Source organism: Anabrus simplex, chromosome 5 (genome assembly GCF_040414725.1).
Source record: "Anabrus simplex isolate iqAnaSimp1 chromosome 5, ASM4041472v1, whole genome shotgun sequence".
Taxonomy (NCBI): domain Eukaryota; kingdom Metazoa; phylum Arthropoda; class Insecta; order Orthoptera; family Tettigoniidae; genus Anabrus; species Anabrus simplex.
Genome location: NC_090269.1, coordinates 33,473,527 through 33,490,710, shown reverse-complemented (window position 1 = coordinate 33,490,710; position 17,184 = coordinate 33,473,527). Strand labels below are relative to the sequence as shown.

The 17,184-nt window shown below is 38.6% G+C and overlaps 1 protein-coding gene across 1 annotated transcript in view; it reads left to right on the top strand.

Annotated features, from left to right (window-relative positions):
- LOC136873702 (probable Na(+)/H(+) antiporter nhx-9) overlaps positions 1-17,184 on the top strand; it is a 120,594-nt gene that overhangs the window by 38,496 nt on the left and 64,914 nt on the right. The window contains exons 4-5 of the mRNA XM_067146832.2: positions 6,328-6,369; positions 6,462-6,581. Coding sequence (XP_067002933.2) covers positions 6,328-6,369; positions 6,462-6,581 — 162 coding nt within the window. The remainder of the gene's footprint in view (positions 1-6,327; positions 6,370-6,461; positions 6,582-17,184) is intronic.

Below are 17,184 nucleotides of genomic sequence, written 5' to 3'. Positions count from 1 at the left end.
CTCGGACACTTGAATGAATCGATACACTGCTTCGAATCATGCATTCAGTAGCCAACACTAGTAGGTTGGGTACTAGATACCCCTGTATAACATTACCTTTCAATTTGTAAGTTGTGCCTTGATGACGAGTGATTGTAATTTTCTGATATTGCTTTGAATAGGCTAGAAGAAACTGAGAGCCTGTTAACTCTTTTTCTAATTTTGTGATTGTAACGAGTGCCTCTGGAAGGCTAGATATTGTATTTTGGGAGCAAGTGCTCTGTGAATTAGGGAGATTTCTGCTCTTGAGTGAATTTGTGCTCTTTGTAAATTTGAGTTTGTAGGTCAGGAAATGTAAAGCTAGGGGCTTAAACCCCAAGGTGTTAAGGTTCTGAATCTTGGATTTTTTTCCAATCTTGTTTAATGTTTGCTACTTATACTTGTAAAAATGGTTAAATTTTAAGTTCAAAAAATATAACCTTCAGTTTAAGTTTTAAATTCAATTCTTGACATTGTAGTTAGACCCATTCACCCCAGCACCTTCTTTCACCTCTGTGTTCCACGAAAAACCCCAGAATAATAATAATAATAATAATAATAATAATAATAATAATAATAATAATAATAAATGCCTCACATAGAATACAGTAGTTAGGAATGCTAGTCATTTTTCCTAGTGATTTACACGATGTACACTACATAAATAGACAAAAGTGGACTTACAGACATTCATGTAAAATGCAAGTGACATTTCCAAGTGAACTGTGCTTTTAGTAGGTTGCTACAAACATTGAGTTTCTTTAGAATTATAAATAATTCTAAGAGTGCACTTATTCCATCAGACGTTCTATTACTCGATGTGAATAGGAATCAAATGTGTTGTGATGAGTTCCAACGAACAGTGCAAATTTTTATTTGGTAGAAAGACTCGACGCAAGCGATAGAAATCAAACTTTATTTTTTTCTTCTTGTGGAAAGCTACCACAATTTTCCAAGAGCCCCTTACTTTTCAAATTTTACGTTTTGGGTTCTAAGTCAGAACTGAGACAACAATTACAGTTCACAAAGTGCTGTGGTTTATGTGAACCATTCTGATACTTGGGGGACAGTTAAATGTGGACACTCACATATCTCAATCAGTGAGTGGTTACCACATGGCGGGACCTTCAAGTATCAATGACGACCCATTGCTGCCTAGAAGGGATCGTGGTTCCATGGTTTGGTTGCTGGTTTATGTAGAGGAAAGGTATCCACGAAATGTCACTGTAATATTTGTCCCAAATGGAATATAATACAGTAATTCATTTTACTCAAATAAAGTGTAAAATCTGTGGTAAATTAAGAAATAATATGAAATATTTTACTTACTTGTACTACCTTACAACTATTTTTTCTGCTACGTTGCAGCACTTCCATATGTGTTTTGTTTGTCTAACACTTTCGTATGTGATCTTTGCTCACTGAAGTTGTTTGAATTAATTAGGTGTCGTTTTCTTCCTGTTGCTCATTCATTTTGTGCCCTAACTCATTCATTAAATTATATATTTATTGGTCCAGGGATCATGCTATTTTCCTTTCAACAAACAAGTAATATATTTATTGGTCTAGGGATCATGCTATTTAGCTGTTTGAACTGCCCGCGCTAGTCATATGGACAAAGATAATGACAATTCAGACATAGCACTCCCATTCGTCGGTGCAAGCCCTGAACCTCAAGAAAGAAACAAAAGACGGCATGAGCAGCAGAATACAACATAAAGGAGTCCTGTCTACGGCCTGTAAGTACGTATACATATTTCTCTAGTAACAATGGTATTTCTTAATTTACCATGGATTATTCACTTTATTGGTGTAAAAGCAATTATTATGTTCCATTTGGGACAAATATTACAGTGACATTTCGTGGATACCTTTGGTCTACATAACCGGTTGCTGTCCATCAAGGAGGATCTATGGAAACAACTTCACTGTAACCAGCACAATTGTAAGGTGAACCTTATTTGAATAAATTCAGTTTAAAGAATTTGGAACTCATTGTAGTCAGGACTTCTCTCTGTACCCAGCTCCATGTCTACACTCAGTGTGCCCTGTGATAAGATATCATTACTCTCCAAAATATCTAGTCATGTATTATCAAATAATTTCCTGGTAATAATAATTTTGTGTGGCTATTTTCCAGCCGGGTGTAGCCCTTATAAGGCAGACCCTCTGATGAGAGGGGGGGCGGCATCTGCCATGTGTAGGTCACTGCGTGTCATTGTGGTGGAGGATAGTGTTATGTGTGGATTTCCTGGTACAATATATATATAGTATTATAATATGTCGTATTTGTACATGTCACAGTTTTAGTTTTCTTAGCGGGGTGGAGGAGAGCCTGTTTCATTAGGTCTTATTGTAGTATACAGATTTTAACCTATTTAGCTGAAGAAGAGAATGAACATATTCTCGAAACATGTACTGTATATAATGTAAATGTGAAATGTAAATAAATTTTTAATACGTAGTATTGACTAGGCGGATTATCCATCTCTCTATTTACTGTTATTCGAGGTTTTGTCTATGCAAGGATGGAAATGTACCAGCTGTATCTTAATAATAATAATAATAATAATAATGATGATGATGATGATGATGATGATGATGATGATGATGATGATATTATTATTATTATTAACTTTATTGGCCACAGTGGACCACTTGAATCATTCCTCATTCACTTTCTCTTTGAAGGTTGTGTAATTGTTTGGTTCTTGTACTTTGTTTTTCATTCCGATTGTAATTTTCTCAATTTGTCTGAAACCACTATAGCCCTTCAATTTGTCATTTCTGCTGAAAATTTGTGAATCTTAATTAATATACAGCCTGATTCCTTATGAATCGCAAAGCAATTTGAGTGCTCCATAATTTGATCACAATCATGCAGGATAAAATCAGAAGTTCATTGAGGAATGACATTACTTCATCACTGTTCTGAATGACAGTATTTAATCCTGCACCGTCCATGAACTCTGGTGAAGAGGTACAATAACTTACCAACTGATTAGACATGATTGGTATGTCGTTGTCAGTGTGAATAAAGAAGTCTCTGTCTCCTCACCATCACTATCACTGGAATCTAATTCCAGAATAAGATTCATTGCCTGAATCTTTCACTTGCAATAGTCACTTGCTCGAGAGAGAAATTTTTTTTACTTTCCATACTATTCCGTATATCATGCAGCACCACTTGAATTCCAACCACATACAGGGTCTCTCATATAAACTAAGGTCGAACACGCGTTTATACCTTTCCGTATGGCAGCTGCCTGAGCCGAACTTATGTTATGCATGGCCGCCCTGCTTTAAGCATGTATACAATCTTATATGAAATCTTATCTTATAAAAGGTGCTGGAAGTATCGTCCTTCCTGGTTTATACAGGCATTATATCTGGTAACCGCATTCTGGGTGATGCGAGTGAGTTCTGCCACTGTAATGTTTCTGATTACATTCGTAATATTTTCTTTCGGTTCCTCCAATGTGTGAGGATTTATTCGATACACTTTTTCTTTCAGTTTACCCCACAAGTAAAAATGACACACTGTTAGATCTGGAGAACAAGAGGGAATTAGACCATCACTGATCACTCTGTCTGCAAATACTTCCGAGATTTTAAGAAGGGAATCTTCTGCTGTATGAAAAGGGGCTGAATCTTGTTGAAAACGCCCAGAGGATGTTTCTTCTTCCATTAAATGATGGAAGAATGGCATCAAAATGTAATCTTGGTACCCCTCTGCATTTACTGTCGTCTTGAAAAAAATAGGCCCAATTATTCGTCTTGCACTAACAGCACATGAAACACCAATCATCCTGTCATAATGGGGGACTTCATATACACCATTAGGATTTTCTGCACATCAATAGCGAGAGTTATGACTGTTCATACAACTATTAAGATGAAACCAGAACTTTTAGATACGAAAATACGGTGTTGCAATTATAAGTGTCCCACCATGTTACAATCTGAGATTCAGACTCGCGATTGATGCTTGCCAGGTCGAACATGTGTAGGCTGCTTGCAAGGTCAAGAATTATGCGTGCGCCTCCCATACTGGAGCTTACGTATCGGAGAGTAAAAATTCCACTTTGACGGTCTTAGTTTATATAAAAGACCCTGTATTTCAAAGACCTTAAGAATGGCACATGTTTATTTAGATCACACAGCCCACAATGCGGGAAATTACCCCAAGCTCTAGCAAAATGTTCACCTGTCTGCTCTCTACCGGCAAATAGATACATTGTGTCATCTAAGATACTTTCGGAGGTAAAAGGTTGACGCAAATTGAAATCCGACGAAGGTCAGATACTGTATTTTACACATGAAATCTAATCCGACCCTAGTAGGATATGGGAGCGAAAGTGTTAATTACAATTTTTTGAACAAAAATAAAATATGTAATAGTGCCATTCAAGTAAGTAAGATAGACTAATATGACCTTATATCAATTACAAAGAAGGTCTGACTCTTTGGCTAAATGGTCACCGCTGGTTCAGAGCGTGCCACGTTCAATTCCTGGCTGGGTTGGGGATTTTAATTATGTCTGATTAATTCTTCTGGCTCTGGGACTGGGTCTTCGTGTTTGTCCCAACACTTCCCTCTTCATATTCGAGCAACACACCACATTAACAACCACCAGAAAACCACGCAGTAGTGATTAAATCCCTCCCCATACGGCATCCGACCGTAAAACAGAGCCAATTCCCCATGTATGGTGCAGTTCACCCCCACAACCCCGCAGGTGTGGGTAAAGTGGTAGAATAATGAGTATCAATTAGAACAGGGGTTTCCAAACAGTGGCCTGCGGGACACATGTGGCCCGTGAAGCTATTTCTTGTGGCCCGCGAGGACTTTATAAATTTATTTTAAGAAATGTGAAGAAAAATTTACGAAAAATATTTGATAGCTCATTCAAAAATGTATTCATTTTTATATCCTGTATAGACCAGGACGGCAAAGGGATTAAGAAAGAAAGAAAGACATTTTAAGGTAAAATTTGCAAAGTCGGAACTAATTCATTCTTTAATATTATCTCCTGTTTTTTAGTATTCATTTGGGCGCTCTTCTTCCAAATTCAATTGACCTGGGTATGATGGTGATTATTCTTAATTTCACTCTTTTATGCAATTGTAAGATAGTGTTTTAAGCAATTAAAGTTATTAAACCTTCCTTTCAATTTCATATTATTTTGTACACTGGTACCTCTGTCCTATTTGCGAAATTTTACGAAAATTAAAGTGCGGCCTGCAGTCATGCTTCAGGTTTCCAATGTGGCCCTTGAGTTCTTACTAATTGGAAACCCCTGAATTAGAAAGAGGTTTATACAGGGGGAAGCGAAATTCGCGCACCCGAGTGTCGCAGCGCGACTCCTTACATGCCAGCAATAAAAAGATGTCTCTCTCAAAAGTTTGTCCTGTGAGTATATCCGGGAGAAAAAGAACATTGAAGAGTGGCAATCTGGCAACACTGTAACCACATGTAGGGTAACTACCTCTGTCAGCACATATCAGTCGTGCTGTACTGTTGGTGCAGAGGCTGGAGTTTTGGGTTAGCATGCAGGAGGTCGAGGGGGTCGATCCTGGTTTGAAGCGTATGTTTTTTATTTCGTAAATGTATGGTATCTGGCATCTTAATTGTCAACAGCGATTGCAGCGTGTCCTCTAGAAACCATTTGCACTTACATACTACGATCCTAGAAATGCACGAACATTCGTTTTCATTGGTCAGCTTTGAAAGACGCCCTTTCCACGTCATGGGCGTGAATTTATTCGCATCACTTCATCTACTAGTTGCGTTACGTGTTCAGCATTACAAAATTTTGTTAATGTAGGATACATGTGACATAAGAAATGGTGTCTGGTGTCTTACTGTACTACAGTATGTAATGTCCAATGGAAATTAGCAAATTAAAAAGTGCGCCTCAATGTAGGATCGAACACTCGACCTTCTGCATACTAACCCAAAACTCTATCTTCTGCACCAACTGTACAGCACGATTAGTAAGTGCTGACAGAGGTAGTTTACCCTACATGTGGTTACAGTGTTGCCAGATTGCCACTCTGCAACGTTATTTTTCTGCCGGATATACTCGCAGGACGAACTTTTGTGAGAGATATTGTTTTACTGCTGTCATGTGAGAAGTCGTGCTGCGATGCCCGAGTGCGCAAATTTCGCTTCACCCTGTATTTTAAAGTAAATCACATATTGAAATGTGAGCTATAGACACTCACCTTTATCAGTATTCACAGTTTAGTACTGTTGTTGGAATTCAGTGTAATTCATTCCATTCTTTTTTTTTTTTTTTTTTTCCAGTTTAATGATTGCTGTTGGTGTCAGTGTTGGAGGCATAATATTGTAAGTAGTTAATCATTTGGTCACTCAGTGAACTAATGTATAGCATCTGGGAAATATTTTGTGTAAATTATAAATGTTAATGTGATTTACAGCTTATGTGGTGCTCAAATTCCTGAAAACACAGATGACAGAGTTTTCCCACACACTGATGTACGAGAATTTGCCTTCCCTATGTTTACTCCACGGCTCTTCTTTTTGATTCTGCTACCTCCGTAAGTTTTGTCTTAACATCTCAGTTTAGTTTGATTAATGGTAGTTAAGGCTATATAATTAATTAATTAATTGACTATCTATTTTGGAGGTATTATATGAGAGATATTTTATATTGATACTCAAGCAGTAGAGAGATCTGTTGGATGTAGGTAACGTGTGGCATGTTGACAATATGTGACTAGGATTTTTTGAATGTAGGTAGGTACCTTTTACTTTGACCATTAATTGTCATCTTCAAGGAAGATTCATTAGTAAATTCTTGGTACACAATGGCTTAACATTAGGACCTACAAGGTTTGCATTGCAGGTGGATATTATACATATATGATGTATTAGTACCTGCAAGATCTGCATTGCATGCAAGCCCAGTACCCAATGGTGCCCCACAGACTTCCCCCAAAAATTGAAAAAAAAAAAAAAAAAAAAAAAAAAAATTTTACCTGAATGCCATACTGCACGGGAAAAGTTACATCACAGTGTTTTTATACAGTGGGTTGAAGAAAATGGTTTTGCAATTTGTAAGTAGAGAAATTGTCAGGTGTTTGCATCTAGCAGCAGTTATTATTATTGTGTTCAATCTAGAAAAGCTATTCCAAAAATGACCAACTGCGTAGTCGTGCCGTGTTAGCAATTAGGGGTTGCTAACCTGCTAAAGGAGAAGTGAATTCCCTATTTCCAAAAATATATACTCCCCTTGGAGATACAATTCCGAAAATGGCTTTCATAGCTGCAGATCTAAAAAATCACAGGAATAGAAGCAGCTTTCGGGTTGTTAAGCCGTGTGCGTTTGCAGAGTATTGGAGGGGCGTGCCGATCCATCTGATGAGCCCAAATGGCACATCTGGGCGGAACTCTGCAAATGCACACGGCCTAACCACCCAAAAGGTGGTCCTATTCCTGTGATTTTCTAAAACAGCTATCTCTCATAACAAGAGTGACACACACTTCCAGTGGCAGCACGTGGATGAAACGTCTGGGGGTTCACTGCTTTGGAAAATAACGTTTTCAAATTTATTGTTACATGCAGTTTACATCATAGATGTAAAATAATGACATTGCTGATTAGCAACGAGACCTTCCTTTTTTTTTTTTTTTTTTTTTTTTGCTAGTTGTTTTATGTCACACCGAGACAGATAGATCTTATGGCGACGATGGGACAGGGAAGGGCTAGGAGTGGGAAGGAAGTGGCCGTGGCCATAATCAAGGTACAGCCCCAGCATTTGCCTGGTGTGAAAATGGGGAAACCACGGAAAACCATTTTCAGGGCTACCGACAGTGGGGTTCGAACCTACTATCTCCCGAATACTGGATACTGGCCGCACTTAAGCGACTGCAGCTATCGAGCTCGGTACCTTCCTTTTAAGGCACTTGGCTGCAGCTCGAGGAAGTTACCAAAACCATAAGGAATGAGAGAGAGAGAGAGAGAGAGAGAGAGAAAATATGAAGCGCAGTTACTTTAAGCTGATCCCGTTTATTCTTATCTTGAAGATGTTGCTTATGGAGGAATAATTGCTTCAACATGTTAAGCAAACTACTATTACATGTGTTGGCATATTTTGCTGTCTACTTTTCAAAAAAAAAAAAAAAAAAATGTATTACTGATTAAAAGTTTCATTCAGTATCTAAACATATGCTATGTAAGCCTATTGATGCTATACAAATCGCAGTTACCAAAATACTCTGGTTCATTGTGGTTAATTATAGCAGAACCTCAAAATCCCAAATTAAAATTTCATATGCTACAAGTTTCATTTTCGATCTGTACTGACACCAATTAATTACGTATGATTTGGTTTTAAGTGGTCCATCTATTCAATATCAACACTTGTTAATACAACTGTATCTTACCATATATGGGAAATTTTAATTGCACACTCTGAGACAGTGCTTCGGCTAATTTTGGGACTGCTTGATTTAATTTGCATCTATCATTGGTCAACTCACCAGCAATACCTGGGCTATGTTTTCCTTGCTCCTTATAACTCCTCCATGGCCCTGTGCCCACGATCCTGAAATTGAACCTCTTTGCTTATTCCAGAGAACAACTGAGTGTTGACGTCAAAATTACTGCGACATGCGCAAATATACAGAGCTTATTAATTAAAGGAATAAGCTCTTGATAAGCCAGTTTACTAAGACTTATCTATTTGTAGGGGGTTCACTGAAGATATACAGTACATAGAATGCACTGGGGCTGCACTCTTCACTACGCGCTCTGAAAAAAAAAAAAAAAAACATCGCCTTGACACCAGTAGCTGATTTTGTAGCTGCGATTGAGTGCTTAGCATAACAGTTATTAAAAAAAAAAAACTTTTGAAACATGTAAATAAATTTAGAATCATTAAAACCATATCATAAAATCAAAATTAAACAAGGTAAAATACACTGAAACTAACGGCAGAATGTGGACAGTGGAAGGAACCCTATGAGGTTATGGATTGAAGGATTTTTGTGGCTGAAACTTCAGCAAAGAATAATTTAGTTAACACGTATGTATTATAAAAAAGATCAAAGAAAAGGAAATAAGGAACACTACTGGTAGCATAAATACAAAATAGAAATACAAACCCTGATGTAATTACGTTGCAGTCTTACAATCTTGCCAGTACTAGTCTTCATGGAAAATACTTCCAAATGGGTCCACTGCGCAGAGTGGGTCCATATTCAAAGAAAATTACAAGATGAAAATGTGAAATGACCACCTTCACCAAAGAAATAAAATATAGGTCATAAGGAAGAAAAAATTAAAATGTATCAGATTTACTGAGGTCAAGCTTAATGAGAAATGTAATCTAAAGGTACCAAAACTGTTAGAAAAGGCTTGCCTCGTGCCAATGTGAAGATGGACATAAAACCTCTTTACACTATTATAAATGACAATTGATTTCTGATAGAAAAATCAACTGGTAAACTCTTGTGACAGATTAAAACTTGAAGTAAAATAAAATATAGTTACATTAGGAAATTTAAGATTTGCTTACCCCGCGATAAGCACAGAGCTCCCGGACAACACGTCCACAATATGACCCTGAAGACAGAAAATGAACGTCGCCGGTGGTACAACAGGAAATAGCACGGAAAAATTAATGACCATTGACTGCATAGGAGTTACCTTTCGATTTATTTAAACCAAATTTACATTTTTAATTTGTAGCTTGTTGTATTGTCCCTGGAAACTTCTCAAAACTTGTATCTTTTGAAAGTCCCAGAAAAATAAACACATGTGGTACAGGGTGCCCCATGAATTTCAATGATAAAATTTAATACAATTTTTAAATGATCCAGACTTTAACCCTGGAACCGGCAGTCGTCGTGATCACGACTAATTTCCCTGTTACTCAGCCGGCAGAGTCTCTATCGAGATGCATTACGCCAGCACTGACTAATTTCGAGATAGCGCCTTGACACTCAACATCATTATGACATATCTTGCATCATATTGAAGAGGAAACTCTACTCTATGAATACACCACAATTCTGAAGTAGTTTATTGTGTCAGAGTGTGTGGTATACACGTAGAAAAACGAGAACGCTTTGCAGACGGTCATTCTGTTGTGCTTGCTGTGGTTGTCCGATGTGCATTAGCTTTCGTGGCGGAAAATGAGTGAATTGTCAGGAAGTAGTGAAATTCGTAATTATTTGTTTGATCTGGACGGCAAAGATGATAGTGACGTACTTTTAGAAGGAATTGATGATAATTTTGACAATAATTCGTCAGGTAGTGGAACGTTATATGAGCCTAGGCTAAGTGATTTCAACATTGATATTGACGATGATGTGGAGCACAATGGACCAGCCACTGATGATAATAATGATAATGACGGTAATGCTGTTGACCAAACAGAACCGAAGTGGACAAGAGTTTTTCCTCCAGAGCCAGAAATAAAAGTAGAAGAGAAGTTCAAGGTTCGAAACGCAGGTATACAAAATTGCCCTCCAAGGAGCAGTCCTCCTCTAACATATTTCTGTTTGTTTTTCTCCTATGCTATCCGGAATCTTTTAGTGACTGAAACTATAAATACATATGCACAGGAAATTATACGAAATAAAATGAATTCCAGAAATCTGGGTCCGTATTCTCGTCTGCAAAGATGGGTTGACGTTACAGTATCAGAAATGAAAAAAAACATTTCTCTAGTTATAAATATGAGTCTGAACCCTAATAACAACATTGAAAAATAGTGGTACACTTCAAAATCACAAATAACTTATTTCCATTTTTTTCTGAAGTCATCACTAAAACGTTTCGACTGGAAAGGAATATTCTATAACCTGATGGTAATGTTTGATGCCTACATACTCTATAGTTTGAACACCGACAAACCCCTTGAACAGGAGGAATTTATGGTTAGTATTGTCAAAGGTCTTGTAGATGAAGAAACTCTTCAAAACATTCCACCTGGACCTTCAGGAGAAAAGGGACATCAGCTGGTACGCCTTCCAGGAAAGAAACTACGGTTGTGCCCTGTCTGTTCATCTTCAGGAAAAAGTCACGCACCCACTTCTGGTGCCCAGGATGTAATTGTGATGTCCATCAACAGTACTACCATAAATTAGAACATGTTTGGAGGCCTATGAAATCAGGAAGAAAGATGAGCCACTTCGAAGGTAGCGAGGATGAATCTTAAGTAGACTCACATCTTGGTGCGATGTGCCTGTGTTACTTCAGTTCTATTTTACTTTACAATACTTCAGTGTAGTGAAACCTTTTGTACATATTTTTAATCAGCATAAAATTGTGCAATTATATATAGTAAAATTGTCATATAATATTAATTTTTATGTACACATTGCCCAGAACTTTCGGATTATTTTGGAATACTTAGCGTGTGTTGGATACTTCGTCCATACTGCTTCAGGATACTAAATTGGTAAGTTTAATTTCCTACTATAGTATTCTTCGTCCTTTTTCGAATAAAATGACTTCTTGTACGTAAAAATAATTTAAAAAACATTTTTATGAATTTTTTAAAAGTTGCTTGCAAAACTCATCTAAATGCTTGCCGGTTGAAGGTAAACTGCTTGCCGGTTCCAGGGTTAACTGAACTAGGCCAAATATATAAACTCTCACAGCACACATCCTAGATTTAATAAACTGCAAGTGTTCCAGACTTACTCATGACTTTTTACCTGTTTGTCTCTTCCTGTTACTGTTTCTTCTGCCGAATGATCATTTTTGAAACCAGAACGTATAAAGAACTACCTATAAAATGGTGTATAATCATAGGCAGATACAGTAAACTGAGCCATCTCTGCTTCGAATGTGAAAGGTCTAAATTTAATGATGTCGGTGAAGTTACCAATACCCTTGCATCCCAGAAAGCATGCTGAATGGTCTAATTTCATCAGACTCGATGGTGAGTACAGTAAAGTTCTAAAAATATGTGAGGGCTATTCAAGAAGAAATGAGCTGGAGGCCATAACATGAAAACCGTTGAATGGATTGTAATGCAAGTGCCTGCAGAAGAGCGCTGAGGTCCTAAACTCACCACTCACCGCTAGAGGGACATGGGTGCACACCACTTGATGACAGAGCGAGATGTGCACACGTTGATCGTCCACTGCAGCCAGTCGTGCTAAAAAAAAGTGAAATGGAGGCTTCAAAAGAAGAGCAGAGGAGTGTAGAGTGTTTTCTGAAAGCAGAAGGAGTGAGGGGAACGAAAATTCATCGAAGAATGGCACAAACGTATGGAGAGCACTGCATGTCCATTGCAAGGGTCAAGGCATGGCACAAGCGATTTAAGGAAGGACGCATGTTGTTGACCAACGATGCATGACCTGGAACGCCACACTGCATTACCAGTACCATTGTCCAGCAGGTGGATGTCCCCATTATGCAAGACGGGCGAGTTACGGTAGCAGCCATTGCCATAGAGGTCGGAGTAAGCGTCAGAAATGTTCACATCATCATTAAGGACAAATTGAAATTTCACTAAAAGTGCGCCCAATGGATACCTCACAGTATTCAACTAGCACAGAAAGCATGTCATATGGACCTCTCTCTTGAACATCTGCTGCGCTGTGCCAAGGAAGGGAATGAGTTCCTGTCGTGAGTGGTTGCTTTGAACCCGAGTCAAAATGACAGTCTCCAGTAGAAACGTGCAGCGTCGTTGCCACCCCAAAAAAGTCCAATGTGAGCTAAAGAAGGCTCTGAGAGGCAATCGATTTACCTTGGATGACATCAAGCAGTACGTTTGGAACTGGTTCACAACGCAGCCCCAGAAATTTTACAAGACGGTCATTCACCACCTTGTGTCGCAGTGAGACAAGTGCCTCAACAGTGCTGGGCAATACTTTTGAAATAACGCTATAGATTATCATTTTATTGCCTCTGGCTTGTTTCTTTTTGAATGGCCCTTATACACTCATGTTCATAAAAAACAAAACACCTTGAAAGACTAGAGATAGGAAGTTCATATTCACAGGACATGTTCATTAGTTTGTTCTGCAGAAACGATTAGCATTTCAGTCACCTAGGTTCAGCATGTGTCCTGTTGCCTAGTAAGCACTGCATCCTCCATGGATACTGATAACTTGTTCCATGCGGGATGGCATCGACACGTTGAGGTATAGCCATCCATGCTGCATCAACCTGGTTCCACAGTTCATATTTGGTGGTTGGCATTGGCTCACAGTGCCGCACCCATCATTTCACCATATCCCACACATTTTCTATTGGCGACAAGTCCCGTGATCGGGTGGGTCAGGGCAACAGTCTGACATCCTGTGACAACAAGAAGGCACATGTTCATGCACCAACATGTGGTCGCACATTGTCCTGCTGGAATATGGCACTGGGGTGTCCCTCAGAAAGGGTATGGCTACGGGTCGTAGGATGACAGTCACGTAGGTCAAACTGGTCACAGTGCCCTGGACACGCACAAACTGTGATTTGTGGTTGTACCCAGTAGTACCCCATACCATAAGACCTTGAGTTGGTGCTGTATGTCTTGTGCGAATGCAGTCAATGTGATGCCTCTCCCCCTGTCTGCAGCGAACCAAAATGCAGCCATCATTTTCAAACAAACAAAACCTGGATTCATCTGAAAACACTATCTGCTGCCATTTCTGTCCCCAGTGACGTTGTTCCTTACACCATTGCAGTCTAGCATGTTTATGCACATTAGTCAAAGGTAGGTGGAGAACTGGACGACACGCCGGTAACCCAGACCAATTAACGGTGATGGACTGTCGCTCCTGATAGTCGCACTGTTGACTAGAGGTGAGGACGACTCAGATTAGTCCTGCAATGCCATTTGGATGGGGTGTCGATTTTCTTGAGGGGTGGTGTGGGTGGTACGACCAGATTCATCTCGTCATGTTCTACGGCCTTCTGTGAACCATTCTGTACACACCTGTTGCACTGCCGACACACTTCGTCCCACATGAGCAGCAATTTCCTGGATGGATGCGTCACGTTCTCTCTTGCCAATAATGCACCCTCTTTCAAACTCGCCCATTTGACGGTACCGTTCTGACAGTCATACGTCTGCGAGGCATTCTGCATGTCTGCTCAAGTCACACTGATCCATTACCTTTGGTTTATAGTGACAACGAGAGCCGCAGGCACCTTTCACCAGTTGGTGGTGGTATCGATGTGGACCTTGAACCTGAGGGCCAACATGGTTCAAATGCTAATCATTTCTTCAGAACATACTAATGCACGTGTCCTGTGAATATGAACTTCCTATCTCTAGTCTTTCAAGATGTCTGATTTTTATGAACATTGAGTGTACAAAAGATTTGTATATCAATTCTTAAAAAAATAAAAATAGTTTTCAAAATTCTGTTGATTTGTGTAATATTACAGTAAATCTTTTGTATATACTAATGGGATATATAAACTACATTAAAGTTTTGCTTGCATCAGCTGCAGTTAAATTTGTGTGTTATTGAGAGGTTTTATACAGTTTCTTCAAAGGGGATCCAGTTTTGTTTTTGGCAGGTAGGCCCATATCATATTCATTACTACCGTAGGGGGCAGATGTTGTTGACCTAAAAGTCACTGAAAATGATCTATAAAATGCTCTTAAATTTATGGCAAAATGCTATGAAATAAATAAAAAATGACTTAAGAATATTTTTCCAAACTTAATTCTGTTGACTGTAACAACGGATTTACAAGTAATATATTCCTGTTCTATTCACTGCACAGATTTTCTTTTTAGAAAAATAATTATCTCCCAATTTACTTGTAAGTATATATAATATGGACATAATGATTTGCTGGATATAGTGATAACACTTTACCCCCGAAAAACCTGGTAAAATCTTGTTCTTCGCAGTCGTGACAAATTTCTGATGGTGCTGCTATACGGTAAATTCCTTTTAACACTGCATGATTTACAAAATAAAACATGCCCATCTGTTGTAAACATGTTTTTTTCCAAATTCACTAGCTGATTTAAAAATCACTTTGCTGTGTTTCACTTTTGGCATTTTTCTTGCACAGACCTGTAGCAAACACTTCAGAGGATAACTCTGTAATGAAGTGGAAAATTAACTGTTGTTTCCAATCCCATCTCATTTCCATTTGTGCTTCGCCTTAAGGTACACAGGGGTGAATGAATGGCTGTAGGGGCAGGTGCGAAGGTTGGTGGTTGAGACATGTTAGGAAATACTTTCTCCCAGTCATCAGAGTTCTGTATTGCGTTTCTGCACATATCTCGGATACACAAGAGTCACAGTTATAAATTCCTTAGTTAACAACAACTGCTGGTCAGTTTGCTTGTACTGTATATTTTTTTATTAACCGACAACAAACAAAAGAACCCTCGGCTACTTGGGTTCGCGCAGCTTGTTTCGGTTCATCTCGATGTTACCCGACGAATCAAGGACAAGCACACGCACAGCTGGCTGACAGACATGCCGGCTGTCAAGCTGGAGTTAACACATACTGCAAGTAGCTGCAGTCAGGCTCTTCGATTGAGGTTATTCTTTCATTAAATCTGGAAACACAATGCAATTAAAAGAACGAAAGTAAATGTAAAGTGGCCAAAAGTATTAAGCGTTGAGTTAAATGGAACTGCTTACAATACCCAAGCTGTAACCCATAGTTTTAAAAATATAAAAATAAAAATATACTGTTTCAATAAGCGTACACACAGAGGACATTATATGAACAACACAAAATAACCGTCGAAGATACTCTCCACTACAGTCAGAAATCTTTTCTAATTTTAACACACGCTTCAATTTGTCCAGTGTAGGTACAGTTTTTTTCATTACGTAAAATTCGCTAATTTTCCGATGTATCACGTCTTTTGTGAAGTCGTCTGTTTCGATCCTTTTCTTGTGGACTGTTTTCTTGCCATCAGGTGTAGAAAAATGCAAATGACCCTTGGCCATAGAAGTCTTCCCTTCCGCTAAAATACATTTCACCAGTGACTTTGAAACCCCTGTTGCTTCACTTGTTCAAGCCACTACATTATAATTCAGTTTATGAACTGTTTTCTGTTCTCGTAAGTGAGCAGCTACGTTATATACTATTTCTCTGGCTTGTCCCCTTACAGGCCGTCCAGATTTGCTACCAGACTTCGAAGTAGCAGCCATAACTACTGTACATTCAAATGACACTCTCACTAGAATAACATAATACCCAACACTATATAGGCGAAAGACTGGGCTGCTGTCAATTATTTCGCTGCTGAGCGGCTTTAGGTGTGTGTGTGTGTTTTTTTTTTTTTGGCATACCAGTTGCGCAACTGCCGATACTTCTAATTCTGTTGTTTACACAGTCAAGAATTTAGTTTATTCACCTGGTTAATGTGCTCCGTAATGAGTAATGACCCTTGAAGGTCGCTAGGTAACACTGTTCAACACTATATACATAAAAACATTTACCAATACAGTACACGCTACATGCAAAGGAATTATAGGACTACAATTACTACAACTAAAGAAAAAAATGTGAATAAAACTGACAAAACAACAAGAGCGCTAAAACGGATACAGAAGAGACAGCGAAACTCTTGTGTAACTGTGCTTCACAGTGTGCACAGTACAGTGGTCAGACAGCATGTGGCCCCCTCCACTACTCTCTATGATGTCAGACATCCACTCAGAGAGAATGCGCGGGGAAGTGAGCTTTGCGTAGGTTCTTTTGTTCGTTGCAGGGTAATACATTGTCACTGGTGGATTTTTATCAGTCTGAGAAAGAATGCATGCTTAAGTTAAAAAAAACATGATAAAATTACTAGCTGTAGTACCCGGCGTTGCCTGGATAGTTTCTGACTATTTACCTTTAAGATTTGCATTACCAGTTAGTTCTGTGTGATGTGAATTTTTATAGAATTCCTTTTTGACTTGCAGATTGATATGTTATGATCTATTATGTAGTTTTAAAATTATTTATATGTGTTTGATTTCAAGTTTTAGATTATTTAATTTTCGAGTAAAACTTCGTCCTTATGAAAGCTCGAATCGACTGGGAAGTATTTGATCCTGTCAAAAATTAATAAGTGATAACTATATGTATTTAGCCGTCGCACTATAGAATCGATATACAGGATTTCAACTGTCGATGAGACTGTCCCCCTCCCGCCCTCCACCACTAAGAGATATAAAATCTGGATTGTCACCATTAATCTCAGTGACCCAGAA